Genomic DNA, 24,360 nt, shown 5'->3' on the forward strand with positions numbered 1-24,360 from the left:
TCAGGAATTCAGCACTGAAAAATGTGCTGTTTCCAGTGAAACAGCATTATTACGAACATTGTAATATAACCTGCCCCCTTTGCAGATCTCAAAGGCATGGGCAAGGAAGGCTTAGCTTGTCATTTCTGTATACCTTTAGCTGAAACATCCAGCCTGAACATCCACTGCAAAATCAAACTTTGTTATCTTTTTCTCAAGGCAAAAGGAAATAAAGAGTGTGAATGCAGTAAAAAACAAAGAAACAAACAAACCAAAAAAACAAACAAACAAACAAGGACACATGAAAATATTGGACACTTAACCTCAAAGAATTTACTGTCTGTTTTCTTGTGCAGTTTTAATTTCTCCTGTGGGGCCCAGAGAATAATAAACTACCACAGCAATGGTCTCTGATTTGCAACCTTTACATTGCCTGCCCTGTAGGGGAAGGACTTTGAAGTCTCAGAGCCCTTTTAAACTCTGTGCTTAACAAAACATTAACTCCCTATTTGGGAAGTAATGCTACCCTTAATTGGTTCAGGGTTACTAATCTCCCTCAAAATCTAGCTGAGGATACTGTCTGAACCAAGAGCTATACAAACTCCCATTCTGATTCAGCAGCAGACAAGTTTCAGTCGATGAAACAAATCAGCCAGACTGACACAATTTAGGGAGTACCTCCAGTATTTCCAGCATGTCCAGACTCTCCATTTGAGGCCCTCTCAACTGATTGGTCCCATCACTCATTCATCTTACTGGCTGCCTTAACATGAGCTCAGCAAGGCCTCACAAGTATGTAATGATAAACAGAGAAGAAGAGGAAAAAAAAAATAAGCCTGACGTACCACCTGATTATTAAATTGTCCATTGGCAATGTGGACAACAGCACAGACTGAAAGAGCCCTAAGGCTTGGCTGCAGACACCCTTACAACTGATGGGGAAGTAAATGGGTCTTTGTGCATCTGCCATGCTGCTCAAACTTGATGCTCACTGTAAGGACCAAATTCTTTGAGTGGTTTGAGTGGCATTTATGCTCTGATTCTTTGCCATCTCTTTATTATAGTATAATCCTTTGTAAAGGAATCTTGATGGAAAAAGCTCCTCCATGCAAATAGATCTGAAGCAAAACATAACCCTGAGTTTAACTGATGGTATTACCTTTTTCTCAAAATGCACCATCTTTTCCCTGCTCAACACTCAGAGCCATGTAAAGGCAGATGTAACCATGCACACAAGTTGCTGTTCATGCCATGGATGACTGAGCAAGGCTATGAAAGCCAGAAGCATGCGCATGCCCTTGAGCTTTTCTTTCTCTCTTTCTCTCCTCTTTCTCTCTCTGTTTCCTTGCTTGCTTATTTTTATAGCATGAAAGTGTCAGACAGAAAGGCTTCTGTCCATCCCAGAAACATATCACAGGACTCTAACCTTCAGCAGAGAGAATGTTCTCTTTTGTGACTGGGCTGAACATAAGACAAACAATTAAACACAGCAGAAAAAAAAAAATCGCAGATTCCAGGAACTGTACTTTGTAGCCTTCAAGCTGTCCTGATCTTCATGACCTAGCACAGAATTCGTTAAAACCCTGTCTTAGCCCACCCTCATCCCCTGTTTGCCTCCCCATCCCCAGCTGTAGACATGGGGTGGATGGACTAGTTTGGGTTGTCTCACCTGCAACAAGGAGACAAACTGAGCTTACTCGGGCTGAAAGAAGGGAATTTTAAGGGAAAATAAGGAGCCTCTCTCCAGCCTGGCCAATGGGAGGTTTGGTGCAAGCCAGAGGCATCCTGTGCCTTATTTTGTAGATACAGATAGAGCCAAGAGTCCACTTGTTCTTACTGCGTGGGGCTCTATGTCCAAACCATTAGCCTGATGAGGAGAGGTAAGTATGAATGACTGCCTGTGTGATGTCATGAACCCAGCAAAAGCCCTCGCTCCTATGAACTTAGAAGTAACTTATTCACCTAAACAGAATCTAAAGTTATCCTACATAATAAAGTTATCCTGCGTAAAATTGATGATGGAGAAGAACATGCACGTACAAATAGTTTGGACAGTGTTACCCGTTCTTCTGCTCATACTCTCAATCTGATTTCAAAATCATCACAGATCAATTTGTTTTTCTGAAGTTCATTAACTTGAACAAAGAGCTCAGAGACCTTCCTGCAATAAACAAGTGACGCTTGAAGCTTCCCAACACTGTTATCCTAGAAACACAAACTAGGAGTTATCCAGCACAAATAGTTTCTACCTCCATAACAGTGGCTGTAGTGGGGTTGGATACCAGATCCAAATAGGTCACACCACACTTAAGAGTTTCTACTAGAAATTAGAAGATTTCTTGGGAAGAGCTATTAGAACAATCAATCAATCAAACAACAAAAATGCATGTTTACAGTGAAATAACTTCTCCATCTAACTTCTGAATCCTAGTAGTTGAGGACTGCCTGAGATACATCTGTCCCTGCCATTTAATAACCCTCCTGTGAATCCACTGCCTGCAACAACTTCCATAACTGAAGTGTATATCACGTGAAAGAGGGTTTCCCTGTGCTGGTTTCAAACTTCCTGCCAAGTAATCAAGTAATTTTAATTACCACTTGGTATTAAGTCATGGCTTATGAGCTTGCTAGAAATAACTGCTTTATAGTCCCAGTCCCCCTTATCTGCAATTGCTCAAATTCTGTTTCTAAGCTGAAGCACTTAAAAGGCAAAATATCTTACTGATGTTCAGATGGGGGCATTGCTAGGTCCACAGAATTAGAGCAATGAAAGAATTGGTCTCTTGGACAACAAAACTGCAAATGTAATAGTGAAATGCCAAAAGCAAGCAGGACGGCAATTACTGGTAGGCTTTTGGTTGAGAAGGTAACTGAAACTGTCATTCATTAAGTAATGTCTGGAACAGAAATGCTGTCCCAGAAAGGCTTTACAAATCTTTAAGTATGTGTTGTTTTCTCTCTCTTTAAAAAAAAAAAAAAAAAAAAAAAAATGTTTTTAAATAAGTTGGCAATTATATTGGTCGTACTGCATTTGACAGTTTTTATTTACCATTAGGTTCAGTCCAGCACACTACATTTGTGTATCCTTGTCTGACTTCCTTCTACAGCCTATGGCACAGCTGAAGCTCCTGGTAGCCTACGCCAGAACATCACTGTGCTAGCTGCTATGCAACCCCTGAACAAAACCTACTTCCCCAGATAATTTAATAATAAAAATATAACAAGAGAGACATGTGAGTAAAGACACAAGAAGGGAAGATGAGGAGGAGATAATAGGTTTGGCACCAAAACATGCCCCCCTCTCAAATGAGCATTTTGTGATTTCCAAAACTGTCATTGGTATTTAACCAACAGTTGAAATTCACAGTCTGCTTTAAGAAAAATAAAATTTAGTGACTCAAGGCTTAAACAAACTAGCTTAAAGTTGATGCAATATTAATAATCCAATCAGACATTTGTATCTGGGGGAGGAACAGAGCTCAAGGTCTTGCAAACTACAAACAAAGTGAAGAGATAGTGCTGCAAAGATTTTTTTTTTTAATATTGTATTTGTTCTACTTCTTAAATACAAAGAACCATGTTGTCACTTCTCAACATACCTTTAACTTCTGTTTATGTTTCAGATGTCCCAGCACAATTCCCCTACACCCCTTGGTGTCATTTACGGCCCTGCACAATTTCTTTCACATCACACAGCACCCAACCCTCTTGGTGTCAGAAGTGCCGACATCCAATCTCCTGCCCCAAACTGTGATTAAATGGGTACTTTTCTTAGCTTACCACCAGTTAGTTCCTTCAACACCTCTATTTCCTTAATATAAAGCTCTCATAGCCTGTCTGCTTTCACTTGCTGAAAGTGAAATTGTCTGAAGTGCCTGCTCTCACAATTGTCCCATAGGAACATTTTATTTTCCTCATATTCCAACCGAGGACTAATTTCCAAATCATGGAGGAAGTGTTCTTTCCCTGTTAATACTAAAACTTCCTCCTTTCATCTCCGAAATACATCAGTATCAACCAAAACTATAAATTTATGAAAAACAACAAAGCTTGAACACAGATAAGAACATGCAGGCTGCCATTGAGTTTTCCCAAGGCTAATCCATCCTCTTTTAATGCCTCGCAATCACACATTGCAAGTTTCAATTCTTTCCTACAGGAAAATTGTTATTTTCCCTCCTAAAGACATGAATCTTGGCTCCTAGTTAGGTACAGCAAACTCAAAATCTAGAGCCATAAGCTGCTGCCGTACCATGCCTCCACGTGGCTCAGTCTGCGCTGCTGTTTACCTCACGGTAGAGCTGCCTAGTAAGAGCAAAGGGCTGCTTCAGGACAAACTCCAGTAACAATTTGCTAATCTGATGCTATTCAGTATTATCACAAATGGCCTAGATGATGGAATAGCTTGTACACTTTTTAAATTGACAAATGAGAACAGCTGGAAGGTATAATAGCATGTTGGCAGATGGGGGCTAGAAATCAAAGTGATCTTAATGCACTGAAATAAATAACGTGCAGTTTCAGTGAAGCAAAGAGCAGCATTTCTGAACTTCAGCAGTTCAGTAGTGATAACCAAACCAGCAAATAAGCCTTTTTTATTTTTATTTTTTTAAGAAATGAGCTAGATGTTCCAGATAGTCAAAAATAATATATTAAGCAACAAAGGGCAAAGCTGTTGGAAAGAGTGAATTTCATACTGGAAATTTTACATGGAAGCTTTCCACGTGGCATGGAAAGCTTCTTTTCCTTCCAGCATCAGAAGGGATGTCTGTTGTACTATGTCCTTGGCACTACTCTTCTTGAAAGATGAAGACTACTTGGAAAGAGCTCAGAAGAAAATGGCAAGAAAAATGAGCATTTGGCATAGAAAACATGGCCCATTAAGAGAGATGACAAATTTTACTATAGCCAAGAGAAGATTGTGGGGAAGAGTAATAAATACTTTTCCTTCAAAGGGAAGAGTAATAAACAGTCTCTCATATACAGAGGGACAAGAGAAGGAGTAACCAGTTTACTTTATGGCAAGATAAGAGAGAGATCAAAATAAACGAAGAAACAAAGAGAGAATTTTCTACTGTCAGTAGAACACTAAAATACACAGATGAGAGCTTATAATTTCTTCTTGCATAGCTGCTTCTGCACTGATGGATAGAGATAGGCCCAATGAGTCTTTAAAGTCTCTTCAAGCCATCTTTCTTACAGCCCACTCCCCATTGCTGAATCCACTGGCATACCTACTTGCATTTACAGTTAGCTACCATTTCGCACATGTCCCAGCATTTGCCATCAAATTGCACTGACACTATATTATGAAAGTCCAAATGGTGGTCAATTCATTTTCTTCTTCTCCATTTTGCTTTTTTACTAATATTTTCCGTACAAAATGAGTATGAGTATTTGCAGCCCTCCATATAACTAAATGCCTTACTTTTTCTGTCTTAAAAGAAAATAATATTTGAGCAACTTCTTGAAAGAAGGGGGAAGGGGGAGGGAGAAGAGAGAGAGAGGATGGGGAGACATGCAGAAAGAGGCAGAAAAGAGATCCTGGAAAATCATTTTTAAAAGCATTATTGTCCATAAAGCAGTCAGAGAGCTTCATACAATGAGACAGAAGTTGAAAGGAAACATTTTGACATTTTATGAAAAAAGTCCAATAAAGGCTAAATGTGCTGAACATGTATGTCTGTGTGTACGTATGCATGCATGCACTTTCTCTCAGCAGCCCGTAAGTATTTTTAGAAGACATTTTCTTGCAACGAGGCCATAAAAACAGAACTTTGTCTGAAACACCTCATCTGTTTGTCTCAGCAAATAGCTATGTAGTTATGCTGGCTGCAGCATCTTTTTAAAGTTGGAACCACAAGGAAGGAATTGAAAAGCACTGACAACTGACTTCAAAACACATTTAAAATACAGAATTTACCGTATGCGTGAATATAGAAAACTGAGATCACCTCTGTCATTGTCTGGTTTTCCTAACCTTTACTGCATTAAGAATTAGGGAATGTGTGTTTTGGGTAACCAGATACACACCACAAGGAGTGAATGGACAAACCACGCTCCCTGGGACCAATTTATGACGTGAAAGCTACTTCTAGAAGCCATAGCTGAGGCAGGGGAAGTTTAGGCTTGACATCAGGAGGGGGTTCTTCACGGCGAGGGTGGTTGCACACTGGAACAGGCTCCCCAGGGAAGTGGTCACTGCACCGAGCCTGTCTGAATTTAAGAAGAGATTGGACTGTGCACTTAGTCACATGGTCTGAACTTTTGGGTAGACCTGTGCGGTGTCAAGAGTTGGACTTGATGATCCTTAAGGGTCCCTTCCAACTCAGGATATTCTATGATTCTATGATTTGGAAAGTTGAACAAATACAAGATGGTTGGTCTTCGCCCCCTACTGTTTGCACAAGAATTAACGTAAAACAACCATGAAAGAAAGAACATTGTAAAATTCAATTTCTTTTGTAAAACAACCAGAGAACACAACCTATGTTCATCTAATACATCCCGAATACAAACTCTTTGTAAAATATGTTTAAGATAGTTAGATGAAGCATATTTGCTGTGTAAAAAGCAATTTACAGTTTGTACCTCTTTAATCCTATGCACGTAGCAGTATAAAAGACCAATATAATTTTAAGAACTCAAGCAAGTTTTACGTGACATAGAAGCGTTGTCTGGGTACTGTGAATTAGAGTGTATTGCATTAATAGGAATCAGTGGATCTGCAAATAACTGCTCAGCAGTGCATTAGGTATGGTTGAGTTACATATAGATGTTGAAACAGTTCATTGTTAAGTACTTTACTGCTTGAATGAATGCAAGTGCTGCTCAAAGCTTGCCCTGGCAGAGAGCCTCGTCTGTGAGGCAAGAGTAACAAAAGGAAGAGGGATTTCCAAGAAGCCAAGTACAGAAATCTGCTTGTCACACTGGAATGACTAAATGGAGCTCAGTGCTTCATCTTGCACCTCATTGCTTGACCAACACAGCCAGAAAGCAGTTGGTGAACCACCAGCCACTGAGGTACCGAGAGGCTGCGCTAGTGCACCTAGAAACCCAAGGACACAGTGGGCATTAGCTTTAGGAGCTTTACTAAGAGAAAAATGAGAGATGAAGCAGTCCCAAAATCACCACCCCCTGCAAATCAGAGAGGGACTATGACAGTTTTTTAGATCTTCCTAGATGATTCATCAGGTACATCCCAGGTCTGAGCTTTTGAGTGTTTTCTATTGCATTTAATTAGATGCTCGGTTCTTGAAATGAATTTCAAACAAGCTGATACCACACATCCTCCAGAAAAGCAGTTTGTCTCTTTTGTGTTTTTTGTTTTTTTGTTTTTTTCTCAATAAGGAGTTAATGGAATGACCAACTCTCTACATATTTTCTTCCTCAACATCGGAGTCAATTCTCAGGAATAACAGCCCATTTCTTGCTAAAGCCCACACAAATGTAAAATCCGGAGGTGGTTATGAGGACAGCTATTCAAAGCAAGGGTGAACTCCACCCTATAGCTGGTGGGAACCCAGTGGCAAACATTCATTGCCCGCCAGGGAAAGGGTTCCTATCTACTTAAATATTGTTTATTCAGATCTGAACAGCACAGTACCTTAGTGAAGATGATTGATCTTTCTGAAATAAAAGGAAAAATTCTGAAAAAAATAATTTGCACGCTGATGCAACAAGACAGAAGTCTGCACTTCTATTATTACTGGTATCATAAGTACTTGAACATCTGATCCTGTCATAAAACTAATCTTCTCTTGTACTTTGCAGACCAAGTTATTTAAAGGCAAAACATAGCAACCCCGGCAGGTAAATTGCCCAGTGCTATGTGTCATCGAGTATCACCTCCCATTTAGTTTTCTATAAAAGCCATTAGCTAGCAATGATCACAGTGATAAGCCAGCTTACTGTATCCTTTCCTTCCTTACTGAAATAAGCAGAGCCTCATGGACCAGCTGGGGAGATTCACTCAATTGGATGCTAAAGGTATGTAACTTAGACATATTAGAGTGCCTTACCAAAAGTGTTACATTTTGGTAGTTTTTTTTTTTTTTCAGGATTGACAAACAGAACAAGAAAAGGTGTCTCCCTTCTCTTGGAACCCTGTCCAAAAATAGCAGTAATGTATATCTTTCAAGATATAAAGAAGAAGGGAGAGATGAAAAAGAGCTTGCAGAGATAGTATTACATTTAGGACATGAGGGAAACTCTCTAGTTATTTGTCCTGCATTTAGAATAAAACTAACAGAGCTTTAACTAGGCAATGACTTTTCTGAATGATGCCATACTTTAATGATTTTTAGATTAAGGCAAAAAGGAAATCCTGAAACTATCTGGACTAACTAACCTTTGCATAGACAGAAGTCACATGTAACCTTCCTGAAATCACTCCTTCCAGGTAAGAGCTCTGGCTGAAGTTGAGCTATCTTTCACAAAGCTGTTCCTTTTTAACAAGTTCATTAATGAAAATCCAATCACAATTTACCATTGGGAATGTAAAAATAAAAATGTTCTACTTTATTTCTGTTGTACAAGAGCTTAGCTTCCAGTTCTTTTATATCTTTTTCTCCCACTGGGTCAAAATAACTTATTATTATTACCTATCAGTTTCCTATACAAGTAGTAATCAATTACCTACTTACTGAAGTTGAAAAAACCTTCTTTATGTTAACACTAAGTTGAATGTAAAGATACTGTGAATTTCTGAAGTTTTTAGGCAAACTTAAAATAGCATGTCCCTGGACACGTATCCCTGGGTTATATATACAGGGAACTCATTTCTCCTGTAAAAACACTGGACTAGGAAATCAGGTTCATCTGACTAAAAAATCACAGTTCTTGGGGATTCTTCAGCAATCAGTGTTTTCTGAGGCAAAGCACCTACAGCCCATCGTGAATGTATAGTCTACCCTGCTTGTTCTTAGATGCATGTTCCATACTTGCCTACACTGAAATGTGGTTTTCTCCTGAACCTGGATTTTTCTCATTTATTTTCTTTTTTTATGCATCCTTTAACCTTTAGATCCTTTTCTGAAATTGTTTTTATCCATATATTTGACAATTATTATTATTTTTTTTTATCTGAGTGCCTGCACTAAATGTACTTTGTAGTGCTACCAAAAGAAGTTGTCTCTCTCAAGACCTTATTGTCCGATTGTCTAAGGTCTAACGTATGCCTAAGGTCTTTCTATCTAGTACCAGCTTGGATACTCTAACTCACCTAGTCACAGCTAGTTCAACTGTGTTGGATACACAACCTTAGCCCATATACACATGAGCTAATTTTATAGAGCATAAGATGAAGGGCTAATTATTTGTAAGATTGCACTCATTGACATTATATAGATGTATTACTTTACCATTCATTAATTGAAACCTGGAATAACCATTCTATTATAACAATGAGAAAAGGCGTTAGAAAGAAACATCTAGCTTGCAACAGAAAGAATCTGAGAAGCCATTACTGAAATAATTGTTTAGTGACATTGCAAAATCATTTTAAGTCACTGAAGCCATTGCTCGTTTTAGGAGAACCAGACTGAGACCAAAAATGAATGATTAAAGAAAAATTACATCTTCAGATCCTGAAAATAGTTGCCAGCATCTGTATCTGTTTTATAAAATTTGTTCTACCTGTACTTCTTGGACCAACATTATAGTCTGCACAGAAGACATAGTTCCTAATCATTTTCCCTCTATTACAATGTGAAGTACAAAAGCACCCATGGCTGCACAGCTTTCCAAAGGGATCTAACAGTCACTAGAGCTAGAAGAAAAACTTCTGATCAGTTTTCCAGCAGCAGCAGCTGTTTGATGATTAAAAGAAGTTAGAGTAAATCATACTAGTGCTGATCAAAGTTCTCATATGAAGCATTAAATATATATATATTTTCTTTTGGAAACAATTTGAAATCAAAACCCACCTGGGATTTAATTATCACAGTCTGCACATAGGACAAAAAAAAAATCCCAGTGTTAATGTGGTCATGATTGCAATAGCAGATGAATTGCACATCCCTTCATTCCTTTGCCCAACTGTAACAGACTCTAGTAAATCAGTCTGATAAAGTGTATCTGTTCATCCTACAAAACATGCCATACCCTAAAGTTTACTCATATAAACCCAAGGAATACAATAGATTGCCCTTTGAACCTGTAACCTTTAAAATTTTGCCCAGAGTTTCAATAACGGAATAGTAAAAGCCTGAAAAATATGTAATTCCCGTTTTACCTTATTTCTTAGAGCAAGAATGAAGGACCAGGAGTTCATTAGGATGCTACTGTAATAATCAGATGCTTAGCTTTTTACAGTTTCACAGCATCCTGTGGTTTTAGATTAATGAGGTATGTCAAGAGAAAAAAATAAAAATGTTTTCCATAGAGGTGGAATTCCTCATTAATATTAATATGTTTAAGAATATGTATACATAAAATATTGCAAGGTATAGTCTGTTCTCAGGCAGAGAAGAGAGTTAATCTAGCACACAAGACTTCCAGGGCCCTAAACCATTCATAGAAGGAAGCTCACTAATCAAAGAGAGAATTTACAGCTCTTAAAGATGCTTTCCAGTACTAGAATTAGTTTCCTTTCCAAAGTGCCATTTAAATGTTAATTTAAAAAAACATGTTTTCATTTTGTTCAATATTAAGGAAAATTGGAAAAGATACGATTGTACTTAATAAAGAAACTGCAGCCATGTTTGGAAGACAGAAGGAGGTATCACCAGGAGTTCGCCTCATCCACTTCATTTCATGGAGTGCAAAATATTGTCCGAAGGCGAAGCCGGACACGCAGAGGGCTGTGGCTGTTAGTGGTCACAGGCTGTCTTAGCATCGTCATTTGGCAAATCTGCAGTCGCTTTACCTATTACTTCAGCTGGCCAACCACAACTACAGTGGTAGTTCAGTACGTGGAAAACGTCAAATTCCCTGCTGTGACTTTTTGCAACTTGAACAGGTAAAAGTTGTGTTTGTTGTTCACTCTTGAGAGGCAACACCTCTTTTTCTGGCTAACATAAAGGAGTTGGGATCCACAACTTGTTTGAACAAATCACATAAAACAAAGCCAAAAAAAACGTGGCTCCAAGGGGTCTGTCTTTCTTTCACACCACCACATGAGATTTAACTGAGGAGAAAAACATGAGACTCAAGGGAGGTTGTCTTTAACCTTTCCCTTTCGTCAAATGAGGAGCTGCACCACAGATTTTTAAGATTCAAGAAGTAAGGGGGAGTATAAAGTCATCTCTGGCAATATTCTTCTGTGTATAATCATAAACCTCGAGTGTTCCTTCTATAGCGTAACTAAGGCACAGTCAGTCATACCCAAGTTAAAAATAAAACACAACATTTGCAAATAGAGAGGTTTGAACAAAACCTCATGCAAATGTAGAAACCTTAGTCAAAGCAGTTATTTTTCCTCAGAGGTGCTCAGCGCCTTTATGGTTCGAGCTGATGTCAGTGGGAGTTGTAGGAGGAAAGCACTTGGCAAGTTTGAAAGTCATATCTAAGCAGAAACATCACTACAATTTTCTACAGTTGAAAATACTGGCCAGGATTCAGATGCAACCACTTTGAAAATAATGCAGCAAAACTACTGCCTAATTTTTAGAGCAAATATGTAATTTAACAACTGCTTTAGTAATGGAGAAATCTTAGCATTCTCAGGAAAACAATGTAAGTTGTGAGATCTTCTACCTCTTGTTGGCAGAGTCATCCACAGGTCCAAGTCCCAGATAGCTGAAGCCTTTCCACCTCAGTATTTTTCCTTCCCATTGCCCCGTGTAAAGCCATTTTGGGTTATTCTGTAGAACGTACACTGCAGGTAGAGTACAGTGTGTATTATAAAAACCTCTCACTTCTTGCATCTATAGTGGCAACACATTGAGAGCAAACAGCTCCCGAGCACAGCAGTTATCTGCCTATGAGGCAGTTCGCTGCTACATCCATCTGTTGTTCACATCATGCTTATCCTTTTCTCCTGTTTTTAGCAACAATTTTCTTTCCTGGTGGAACGAAGAGGCACAGCTCTACCTCTGCCTTTATTTTTTGACTCAAATTCAGTTGAAGAGCTGTTTTTACCGATCTTTCTTATGCTTCTGCATTAAGATCCATTGTACAAATACATCGATATGTTTTGTAAAATAGGATTATGTAAAATAGTGATTCTAAAGAACATGGTATTGCCATTTTCTTAGGTTTTATTTTCTTTTCAGTATTTTGAAATTCAACTTACCCTAACAGTTCTCTGAACCCTTTATTTAATTCAGAAAAGGTCTTCAGTGACATCAGGAAAACACAGCTTTCTTTTTTTTTTCTTGCTCCCTCCCGCCCCAAAGGAACAGCTCCTTCCAGCTACATGTATTTTTCTCATGTAAATGCAATTGTCCAGCTTTTCTTCAGCTCTAGAAATCTGGCAGCTGGCTTATGCAGATGACCATTTTAATTTTTATTTATTAAATAACCACACACAACAGAAATGTTTCTAGAATAACCCTGGAAAGGGGTCCCTTTCCTGATTTCTTGTTTGGAAGATAACCTTTTCCTAGAAATGGAGACTATATTGTTTATCCATGTTATAGTGCAAGTGCAAGCATGGTGGTCAAGAATCACATGCAGTTAGTGAGCAGGCGACAAAACATGTCATGGGTTTGGTGAGAGCACTGAGATGAGTCCTGTAACTCTGCAGAACTCCAAGCCATTCTTTTTCCTTCGCACTGACAGGTTTCAAGCTCATGCAGTAAGCAATCTCCAAATCATTTTTCTCCTTTGGAACCTCGTGTCTGGAGTTGTCCAGAAATTTTCTATGGAAGACAAATTTTCTCAAGAGATAAATGATTTTCTTCTTGGAAACCAGAACTTCAGCATTAAAGAGTTTACAAGGAAAAATGGGTTTTATCTAAACCACAGCACATTGCTAGAATGTGAATTCTTTGGAAAGACATGTCACCCAGAGGTAAATATTTTTCCTTTTATTACATCAGAAGCGTGGAGGGGAAGGGGATGTATTCTTACCACTCAACTTCAGACACCTGGTTTTCCCAGCTACTCCCCCTGCCTTCCCTTCACAGTTGGTCAATTGAGAGAAAACATCCTGCTCTAAATGACCCTGAGGAGCAACCCCAGTGACCACAGAGGCAGCCCGCTGGCCTACCTGAGCTGTAACATGGAATTTCAGTTTAAGTTGCTCTCCGCCTAGTCCCACACCTGCATAAATAGCAGCCTTTGAAAACTGTCATGCCTCCAGGCTTCATTCAGCAACCTTTCCCATAAATGGCCTATAACCAACGTCAGTGTGAATGGAGTTTTTTTGCACAACATAGTTGCATTGCACTTAACTGATGTAATTAGTCCTGCAGCAGCAACAAAAAAATATGATCCTCTTATTTGTGTCTCAGTTCTGCCATACAACAACTCCCAACTTCAATAGAATACGTGGACAGAAAAATTGGTCCCATATTCTTGCAGGTTAGCCTTATTCTTTGCACTGCCTTGGGGGGTGGGGGGAGACTAAACCAAAAAACACTAGTCCATCTATTACATTGTGAAATTAATGAAATTTTAAGTGATTTTATTTTTTAATTTTACACTTCCCTATTTTCCTTTATTGAAGGATTTTGAACATGTTTTCACTGAATATGGAAACTGCTTTACTTTTAATTACAATGGTCTTCCAGCAAGAAGTGTGAGTTTGTCTGGAAGAGGCTTACGTTTACTTTTTGATGTCCAACAGGTACAGATATACCAATGATTATATACAAAATCATGTAATAATTCATAGATCAGCAGATTTTTTGTTTTACGCAGACCTTCAGAATTCCATGCACAAAATTATTTTTCAAGACTGTTCATAAGTAAAAGCATATTTTAAAGGAAAGACCCAAAACTAGTTTAAAAACTCTGAATAGCTATTGACTGTGTCCCCAAAACAAATGATGTAGAAAGTTGCAAGTGAGCATATATACATATATCAACACGATTCATCTACAGCTGAAAAGTATCATCAGAAAAAAAAATTAATTTTATACAAACAATTCAGGATAACATCTCTATCTCAGTAAGAGATCCACTAGGGAAGGTCACATGATGCCAATTTCTAAGTAGTACTGATTTTTTTTTCAGCAGCATCTGAAGTGTCTCTTGTTAGCTACGATCTGATCTTTGCACTGTAAAACCTTACTAGGATTGTTTTTAATCCAAAACACAGAAAGCTCAGGGAATATCACCTTATGAGATCAGGGAAGAAAACTAAAACCTAGAATTTTAAGAGTTAGACATTCATTTTTGCTCTCCAGCAACTATAGGGGAGAGGAGTGACAGGTTCTCAAGAGACTAATAGAAAACTTGCTGAAACATGGAGTAGTTGCAAGTAAAAGAAGTGAATTTCCAAGTTATGAAGAAGGTTCATCCACGCTTTCTTGCTTTTGAAAGTGGGAGAGGACAGAAGGAAGAAAAAAAAAAAAAAAACACACTAAAATTTAGGGTAACTGGAAGGAAACCTACAAAGTTAAGGAAGAAAATTCAAGTAAGCTTACTTCTACATTTTCCTGTAAATTGCTGAAGGTGTAACAAGGGAAATAAGACCAAATAATAATAATAATAATAAAGCACCATTTTAAATATAGCTTAAACTTCAGAGCATAAGCAAAACCAAAACTATTTACAATACTTTTTTGTATCAGGAGCAATTCACTGATGATCCTGCCCTTGGTTATACTGATGCTGGCATCACTTTTGTTATCCATTCACCCAAAGAGGTTCCACGCTTTGATGGTTTAGGTTTATTAACACCAGTCGGCATGCACGCACAGGTTGCAATCCGCCAGCTGAAGGTAAGCACCTTATCCATCAGGTGGAAATATTAGTTTGTACCATTGCTAATCTCTTTTGAGGCATGGAAATAAATTACAAACGTTTGCAGTTATTTAATATTTATCATGCCACAGCGAGTCCTAAGAATAACATTTCCACCAGCTATATAAAAAACCCACCAACAAGCCTGATTTTTTTTTTTCCAGGATATTAATGGTCTGCCTAATCTGCTTTTACTCAGGTTAACCTCTCACAGTCTCATTGACATAACAATACAAAGATAGGGCAGTAGCATCAATATGTTACATCACAGATAATTTTGTATCAGATTCCTGATAGTCCTTTCCTGATACAACCAGAGAAGACTACCCCGCTGCACTAGGCTGTCTGATCAGGTCCTGGTTTTGCTGTGTGAGAACAGAGATGATTTTAATTATAAAAGCAAAAACTGTAATCACCTCCAATTAAATCACAGTATTGCTGCTTATGTCTCAAACAGGCTTCCTTTAGCACTGTAAAATGTGATAAAGCGATATCTAAATTAAAAGAGAAATTTATGTATTCTGTTATTATTACTTTACAGTCAATTATCCAAGAATACCCATGGGGAGAGTGCAAGCCTGATATAAAGCTTCAGTACCAGAATACTTATAGTACAAATGGCTGTTTGCAAGAATGCAAGGCCCGGTACATACAGGACTGGTGTGGCTGTTTGCCTTTCATTCTGCCAGGTATTTCTTAGGACTACCATATGCTCTATTTAATGATCATCTTTCTAGGAGAACTAACTAATTATTGAATGGCAAAGGAGACAGGTTACATCTTTGTGGGATATTTACAACTGGGATTATTTAATTTACTTAATTTTTTTTTTTTTTTTTAATTCAGAGAAAAGCATTAAGATATTTGGTCAACTCTAGACTTGGCATCTGTCCATTAGCTATTTTTAGGATACACACCAAAAATCTTGAAAAAGATTATTCCTCAGGGCTGTGAGACAAGTTGGTATCTGAGTAATCCTCCATGAAGTTTAAAACCTTTGCTGAAACATGTGGGGTGTAATCATAAATTACATCTACCTATTTTGTATTTTCACTACTAAGACAGAAATTTCTTAGCAAGCTAATACAAAGAGCGAACCACAGCCTTAAAGGCAGTTCTAGCTGGCACGCCTAATGATAATGTTCAGTCCTCCAGTAAGCCTCTTGGTTTGGTCTATTGTCTTCTATTGCTATGTTCCCCTTGTGGCATAACTGCACTGTGCCCTACTGAACTGTTTTCTCAGTTGTATAAAGAGAAGCACAAAGTGGTGTCTAGGCTTTGATGACATTATTTTTCAGTTTAACACAAATAGAGCTAAGGGCTAGATTGTTGATTTAAGTTCTAAAGTTACTTGTTTATTCTTAAGGCAATGGAACCGAATGTGATTTGCTGAAGTTTTACAATTGTGTTTATCCTGCAGTCTGTAAGTATTAATTTCATATTCATATATTATAAGCCAATTCCAAACAGTAGAAAATATCAGTTAAAATACTGAAAGTAGTAATGGAGTACATCCCAGTTCATTTAAGACTCTGAAAATAGAGATCAGACACTAATAAAAAGCTTGGTAAGTAATGAAAAAATAACACTAAATCACTGGACTTCAAGATTCTATAATTAAAAAGATAAAAATAAAAATGAAGTGAATTATACATTTTCAAAATGTTTCAAATACAATTCTTTTCATGAGCAAATAATCTACACACAGTAGATATGAAATTCTTAAGTCATTCCAGCAGACTTCCTGGAAAATACTGAGTGATAATCTGAAGTAACTTTTCATGAGTTTTGGAAAGCCTCCTTTTTAATTCTTAATGGATTCAGCTATGTGATGTGACTCTCTCTTCCCAAAGGAATGGACAATTAGGAAATCAAGTAGATTACCGACTTTATTTCTGGAGGAAGAGAGTGCTTCAAATTGTCACCTAACAGGCTGAGATACTTCCTGTCCAAACATGCATGCAAACATGAGAAGCCCACATGCAAAGGGAAGGCACAGCAGCTGCCACCATACCAAGACAAACAGAGCACCACAGGCAGGAGATTACAGTACTCACCTCAGAGTAGAGGCCTTTAGGTTACAGCTTATGCTTCAGGAAGTATTTATGCCTTACCTTTTTTTTTTTTTCCTACATTGATTTTCCGCAGCTTTTCCAGATTCCCTCAGTGATTTCTTTCTGTTAGAGCCTTGTCAGAACAATGGCCTCCCAGAGCAGCCACACCTGCAGAATTTTGTGATATCTGTTTAGTATTTGAGGAAACAGAAGGATCTCCATCAGCTGGGAAGGGGGGTTAAGCGAGCTCAGTTTAGCAAAACTTCTGTGAAGTTGTCAGATGACAGCAAATTACTGCTGGCACTGCTCTGGAACCTACTCCTATGCATTGAAGGGAGCTAGTCAAACATCAAGACCAAGGATTATAAACTGAAGTATGCAACCAGAAGGCTAGCACAGAACATGGGCACCCCTCTGTATGATCTATCCTACTGATAAATCATGGATGAGAAAGAGTAAGGTCCTAAAGTCCTAATGAAGGTGAAAAGACTTGAAGGTGCTGAATTTCTGTAGGGGAGCATGGAAAGGAGGAACAAATCAAAACCAAAAATTTCAACTCTTAATATTGTGCTCCAGCTACCTAAGTGCCTTTTTCAAATGCATGTTTCTTCCTTCAAACTAGTATGTACCAACCTTTCTAAGGAAAATTAATCAAAGTCTTTATTAAAGTCATTTTGTAAGGTTAAGAAAAGTCTTAACAATGTGTGCTGTTTCAGAAACATTATGCAAGTTCTTTCTCCTGAAATTTCAGCTGATATAGAGATAAAAGGATTGTGTACAGTAGGTACTCACAATTCCACTTGCCCTGCCCCTTGTGAAGAAATGGAGTATCCTACCACTGTCACCTATTCAAGTTTTGGAGGAGAAAATGCCATAAAATTCATTTCTGCAAAACTGAAGAAAAGCCCAGAATACATCAGGTAATCTTGCTTAACGCTTTGTCTAATAAGGAAATAATCCATTATATCTAAGTGTGTGAACAGAGTGTATGATGTAAATGCGACCTTTTAAAAATATACTCTGAAGTGTGTGGTATTTAACATATTGTCTGTGAGGTGACCAATCTTGTCTAAGAGATTAGTTTAGGATTTATACATGTTCATGTAGGTCTAAACTATACTGAGATACATCTAAAACCTGTGGATAACATAAAATTTATACTTCAGTTGGAAAGTAATGTTCTATGCTACCTTTTGTGTAATTTTTAATCACTCTTTGCAATTAGGTATAAAGAAAGAGCAGGGTTATCAAACCTATTCACAACCCACATGAGCAATCCACCCAACAAAGAAGACAGATTTTTCACAACTGAAGTCAGTGAATAACCCAAATAGATGTTAGATAAAGTCCTTCTTTCTCTCAATGCGTTAGCAAAAAGAGAGCTAGGTTTTATTGTGGCAAAAATGTCACAAGTTTAACATTCTTTTCTATTGTTAGTAAGATCTATTGATACCATTTACATTATAAAATATATTTAGAAAACATTTGATGAATATGAGCCAGCAGTGTGCTCAGGTGGCCAAGAAGGCCAACGGCATCCTGGCTTGCATAAGAAGCAGTGTGGCCAGCAGGGCTAGGGAGGTGATCGTCCCCCTGTACTCGGCTCTGGTGAGGCCGCACCTCCAGTACTGTGTTCAGTTTTGGGCCCCTCGCTGCAAGAAGGACATCAAGGTGCTTGAGCGGGTCCAGAGAAGGGCGACGAAGCTGGTGAGGGGCCTGGAGAACAAGTCCTACAAGGAGCGGCTGAAGGAGCTGGGCTTGTTCAGCCTGGAGAAGAGGAGGCTCAGGGGCGACCTTATCACTCTCTACAGATACCTTAAAGGAGGCTGTAGTGAGGTTGGGGTTGGCCTGTTCTCCCACGTGCCTGGTGACAGGATGAGGGGGAATGGGCTTAAGTTGTGCCAGGGGAGTTTTAGGTTAGATGTTAGGAAGAACTTATTTACTGAAAGGGTTGTTAGACACTGGAATGGGCTGCCCAGGGGGGTGGTGGAGTCACCATCCCTGGAAGTCTTTAAAAGACGTTTAGATGTAGAGCTTAGGAATATGGTTTAGTGGGGACTGTTAGCGTTAGGTCAGAGGTTGGACTCGATGATCTTGAGGTCTCTTCCAACCTAGAAATTCTGTGATTCTGTGAAATATTCTCATAAGGTAGCAAAATAAGATGGTTCTATCTGTGTGACTGAAAATGTTACCTACCAAACAACAACAACAAAGTAGAACTATACCCAAAGAAGAGACCTTCTAGTGTAAAAATATGTCTCTATGGTACTGACTGCACATTTTATCTGGTAAATTATGTTAGAAATTAAGTTATGCACATAGCTGTGTTGTTCAGTAGTAGCACTGAGATAACATGATCTGAATACCTTTAAATTAATGGAAGAATTATCATATATACTTATGATTTAATAAAGCATACATACCTCATGCTTACAGTATAATAAATTGATACTGAATTTCCTTGAAAATGCATGCATTAAATACCCAATAGAATGATTTCCATAATTTTCTGCTAGAAAGATACTTCTCGAAGAGAAGTTTCAATACAGTTTTGTAGTCCAAATTACCTCATACTCACAGAGGTAGATGTTAACTTGTGCACATAAGTATTAACACAAATGCTACATGAACCAATAATATTCATGGATTCAAATATATTTACAAAGAACCGTAGAAAATCTGGCTAATGAAATATCTCTGAGTATTTCATTGTTTCAGTGACTTCAGTTTTCTCACTCTTGAAGCCATCAGTCTGCAAATGCTTCCATATATTTATATATGAACAGGAACTATATGAGTATTATGAAAATTAAACCTATTATTATATGTAAAAGATAATAATCCTTTGAGAACATTTTATCTTTGTTGATTATTTTATCGTATGTAAACATCATGCACAGCCCAGCAATTATTTAATTAGGCAAGAGAAAATACAGAACATTCTCCTGTTACCAAGCCTTAACCAATAGGAATCCTGCCCACGTTTTAAAAAGTACATATTCTGAACTGTAAAACACAGACACTGATTAATTTCTGAAAATTTAAGAAGGGAAAAGTTAACTATTTACTACCTTACTGGGTAGAACTACTAGGAACCCTATGACAATTGTAGGAGGTCTTACAGTAAAAACCCATGAAAGTAGGATTACTTTTATTACCCAATGTTACCTACATTTTAGAATTATCACCTAAAGAAATGGAAGTCATTTTATATAACCAATACTGCATTTTCAGTGAATATCAAATTAATAAACTCATTATCATTTTCAACCTCAAAATCTGTAGCTGTTTACACTTCTGAATAATAAACACTACTTTTATTCTTAAAGGATATGACATTATTTATGCAATCAGTTTTTGTGTCTGTTTTATTCCTCTACTGTTATGTTTATCTTCTATTTAGCAGCTACGCTGACTCTTTCAGTAGTCACGATATCACAAAGATGAGCTCTTTATTCTCGCTGAATCATTCCAGATCCTGCTCCACCAAAGATTTGCCTGCTCTTCCACTTTTGCAGCAGACAAGTAAGAGAAGCTTTTAGCAGAGGGAAGAACTAAGCATCTGAGTATAGGACAAGGGCTTTTCTGCACAAACACTGTCACTGAGATCATCAGGATTAAATCTGCATTTGCACATAAACGACAGGCTATATTAGACTACATTTCCAAGCAGTGTATCTGTTGTAGTTCAGGATGCTTGGCACTTCCACTTAAGCTTATCTCTGTGACCCTTTAGGATTTTATCTCAGTAGTGCTGAGTTGTTCTTTTAACATAGTCTGGAGATCAACTCCTCCAATGAGATCCTTTTATAACTTTCAGTATTATAAAACATTGTTTTTCAGTCATCTAACTAATTTTTATACCTCTTGGTGGATTGCTCTTTAAAAGATACATCACTCTCCATGTAGGCAGTTCTGATGGATGTTGGTAAAAATGAACAGCACTCCTGGCTGTGTCATGTAATATTGTATGTGCTTGTCATCAGGCAGAACCTTGTGCTTATTGACATTAAGTACCATGATCTGAGCTACAAAATAACTCAGCAGCAGAAGGCCTTGTCTGTATCTGAGTTGCTTGGTAAGTGAATGCGTGACGTTTATTTATTGCTCATCAATATTTAATCTAAAATAATAATAATAAATATATAAAAATAGATATTATTTTCTCCTCTCCAAAGTCATAGGCTATCTGGGTTTATAAACAAAAAGCAATGGCTTTGATAGTACAATGGTAATGATCATGTTTGCTTCATGCTCATTTTTGATATGGTCTCCTGCCATACCATTAAATGACCTGCAGTGGAAAGTAGTAATTAAATTCTGCACTAATTTATGGCTACACAACATACTGAACTGTAAGCATAGGGAAGCTTCTGGGATTTAAAGGGGAGAGGGAAAACATAGGGAGGAGAGGCAAGAGAATAGCTTAACAGAAAAAGAAGCAGGAGATGTTTTAAGCACATATTCCACCGTAGGAAGTTTTGTGTTGTACTTGCTTTATTTAGAATTTTAATAAACAGATTCATCTTTTTCCCACAAATATTCTGAAGAATATTAATTCTGTTTTCTTAAAGTGATGGATTATGCCTTTTGAATTTATTTAGTGCTTGAGTACTAGCAGAGTTTTGTTTGCTTGCTAGACTAAACCAAATACTTAGTATGACGTATGTTTATTTCTTTCTATTACAGCTGATGTAGGTGGCCAGCTTGGATTGTTTTGTGGTGCCAGTATGATTACACTCATAGAATTGCTTGAGTATATTTTTACTAATTTCTGTTGGATGTGCATCTTTCTTCTACTGAAAGCTCCTGAAATGCCTCAATGGAATAATCCATTCCAGAACCAACCAACACACAAGGAGAAAAATACAGGAATACAAAAGGAGAAAAATACGGGAATACAAGAATGTTAGTGGCTTGTAGACTCACAAAATAAAATGTTTCTGCTACTTTCCTGCCTTTTTAAGATGCAAAGGAGACAGTAATATCTTCCAAGGCTCTCTTCCTTTAGTCTTTCTGCTTCATTTAGCACCTAGAGCCATGTCACTGTGCTAGACAATTTTTTAAAGAATGAACTTTGGAAAAGCTTGCTTTCTTTGTCATGTAATGAAAAATGTAATTTTTACCTAAAATTTTATTTAAATTACCAATTTTTATTAATAGCACAGCAAGTGTTATTGACATTCAATGCAATTTTGCATTTCTGACCCAGTTTATCTTCTGTATTCCGAGTGAGGAGAAATAATACAGATGCCAGATTAACACACAAGAAATTTCTTAACCATCATAAAGGCGTAGCACTGCTAAGCTGAAAAAGCAGATTCTGTATTAACAACAAAGTCTGTGCTCCTAGGTTTACATGTTCCAGCAAAGGATATTGTATCAAAATATACGCCTATCAAAATACACCTAATAACTGCTACAGTACATTGTCTGTCAGAAATGCATCAAAAATATTTTTTAAAATCTCACAAATCTGTCAACTACTATAAATACAAAACTGAGAAACCTAGAGCATCTGGGTAGATGGCAAGAGGGCAAACATAGGCCAAGTTCATGTTGTTGGACTCTAGAGACTGCAAACAGACCTGTTTTCCTTCTATTATTTTTAATAGACATAAAATTGTATGATATATGGCAGAGTTCTAATTTAATTGCCAAAAAGATTGCTTCATTATGTCAATGAAACTACTGACCCCACATTTTATAGATCATTGACTGAGTTTATCATTGCTGGAAGCAATAAAACTTCAGGAAGGCTCAGTAGGACTGAACAACAAAATTTCAATGTTTAATGTCATATAAGAGGATAATTAAGACTAAAGGCTTAATCTATGTCTTACTAAAATCAGTGACAGTAAGAATTCGGTGGCTTTAGTGCTGAGTCAGGCTTCCTGAAAGTTTATTTATTTAAAAGTCCTCAGAAAAGCTGCTGTACTTTCCTACATCTGTGTGGGCCCTTGGAGCAGTGCTTTAGAGTCTCCTGTTTTTAAAGAAGGTTTTGGTGAGTAAATAAACTTCCAAAGATGTTCAATAACGTAGAGTAAATAGATACCATTCCCACACAAACACACTACAGACCATAGAACAGGAAGTGTGCACTGGGTTGGCGGAGTTACTGGGGGGGTGGTATTTTTTTTCTTTTAAAGTACATTTTAGAAAACTTCAGAGTCACTAAAAACTGTGAAAGTTAATAGGATAAAGAAATGTATTGAAGATACCATATACAGTGAATTTATCTAGATGGTGTCTCTGGATACAGCTCTGAACAAATCCACACTTGGCTAAGCATCTTGCCAGAGACTCAGAGCTTTTGGAGGTGCCAGAGCCTGGGTGGAGACCCTTTAGGAGAGGTAGACATAGAACCATCTTATATAAAATGCACCCAGGACTGAATTTAAGAATATGTGATAAAGGGCTATCCTGATTTGAAGCACTGACTTCTGTTCAATTAGCTCTGTGAGAGCAATAGGTAACTTTATTTAAAAGCCTACTGATAATTGCCTATACTTCAGAGTAGCACTGTACAGACTTAATTAACTTTGCTAATCAAAGCATTTGAAGTCCAACTAGAAAGCTCACACTGACTACAGCACCAGACCTTCTGAACCACTGCTCCCCATGCCCTTAGTATGGGTGCTCTCACACCAATACTGTGCCTGAAACACCAGGTACAGTCAGCCACAGCCATGCTCTATAAACCGTGCTGTTCTTCCATACCATCCACTCAACTTCAGCACCTAATTATAGATCATTTTCTGTAAAGAAGGTAGTAAATGGACATGCTAAGCATCTAAGTTCTTAGAGTTAATTATAAAATAATGAAAATGCTACCGTTTGGCCATCAACAGCTTCCCTTGAACATAAGCTCTGGAAAAGCAGTTTAGGAAACAAATTAAATGTTTCTGCTTTCTTAGAAAGAGATGCCTTGATTTTACTCCTCAGTAACCACAGGTTTGAGACACCTTAAGATTAACATACAGATTGTTGCTCAGTTATTTTTTATTTGTCATTTCTGCTGGGACTTCCCTGTTCCCTGTTACCCAGTGCACGCACACTTAAAACAGCAGCCATAAGGGCAGGTCTATCTAACCCCACTGTCCAAGGTGTACATTGGTCAGTGTGCAAGGAACAGAGTGAACGTACCATGATAGTTCTCTAAAGACTTTTCCCAGCCTTAAACAATTTGTAGCTGTGGAACTCCTGAGCCAGAAGAAATTCTCTTTTTAGGAGTAGGAATCAGATATTATCTGGTGTCTGGATAAAAAGAAAAGCAAGGGACAGATTAAACAGTGATCTAACACACTTTGTGTGGAGATCAAAGTGTTTTGCAGCTTTCAATCACAATGCTTTTTCTTGTTTGCTTCTGCAAATAAGGGCTAAATAAAAGAAAATTAGTATTGCAAAGAATAAACAAAATAAAACTGGAATTGTTTCTGCTGTGCCAAATTTCAAATGAAATGAACCACAGAAC

The 24,360-nt window shown here is 37.7% G+C and overlaps 1 protein-coding gene across 1 annotated transcript; it reads left to right on the top strand.

Annotated features, from left to right (window-relative positions):
• The first annotated feature begins 4,232 nt into the window (after positions 1-4,232).
• On the top strand, positions 4,233-23,743 carry ASIC5 (acid sensing ion channel subunit family member 5). The gene is made up of 10 exons (XM_021270266.4): positions 4,233-4,287; positions 10,633-10,939; positions 12,703-12,934; positions 13,592-13,711; positions 14,661-14,810; positions 15,374-15,521; positions 16,199-16,255; positions 17,638-17,806; positions 20,873-20,964; positions 21,576-23,743. Exons 1-10 carry the CDS (start codon positions 4,233-4,235, stop codon positions 21,797-21,799), a joined length of 1,554 nt encoding a protein of 517 aa, XP_021125941.1. The 3' UTR covers positions 21,800-23,743.
• Positions 23,744-24,360: the final 617 nt, after the last annotated feature.

This window comes from Anas platyrhynchos, chromosome 4, assembly GCF_047663525.1.
Source record: "Anas platyrhynchos isolate ZD024472 breed Pekin duck chromosome 4, IASCAAS_PekinDuck_T2T, whole genome shotgun sequence".
Taxonomy (NCBI): domain Eukaryota; kingdom Metazoa; phylum Chordata; class Aves; order Anseriformes; family Anatidae; genus Anas; species Anas platyrhynchos.

Coding starts and splice junctions, on each gene's coding strand:
- ASIC5 (XM_021270266.4), top strand. CDS start 4,233: ATGCCTCCACGTGGCTCAGTCTGCGCTGCTGTTTACCTCACGGTAGAG. Junction 15,522..16,198: donor TTTGCCTTTCATTCTGCCAG/GTATTTCTTAGG, acceptor TTTATTCTTAAG/GCAATGGAACCGAATGTGAT. Junction 16,256..17,637: donor TTGTGTTTATCCTGCAGTCT/GTAAGTATTAAT, acceptor CTGAAATTTCAG/CTGATATAGAGATAAAAGGA.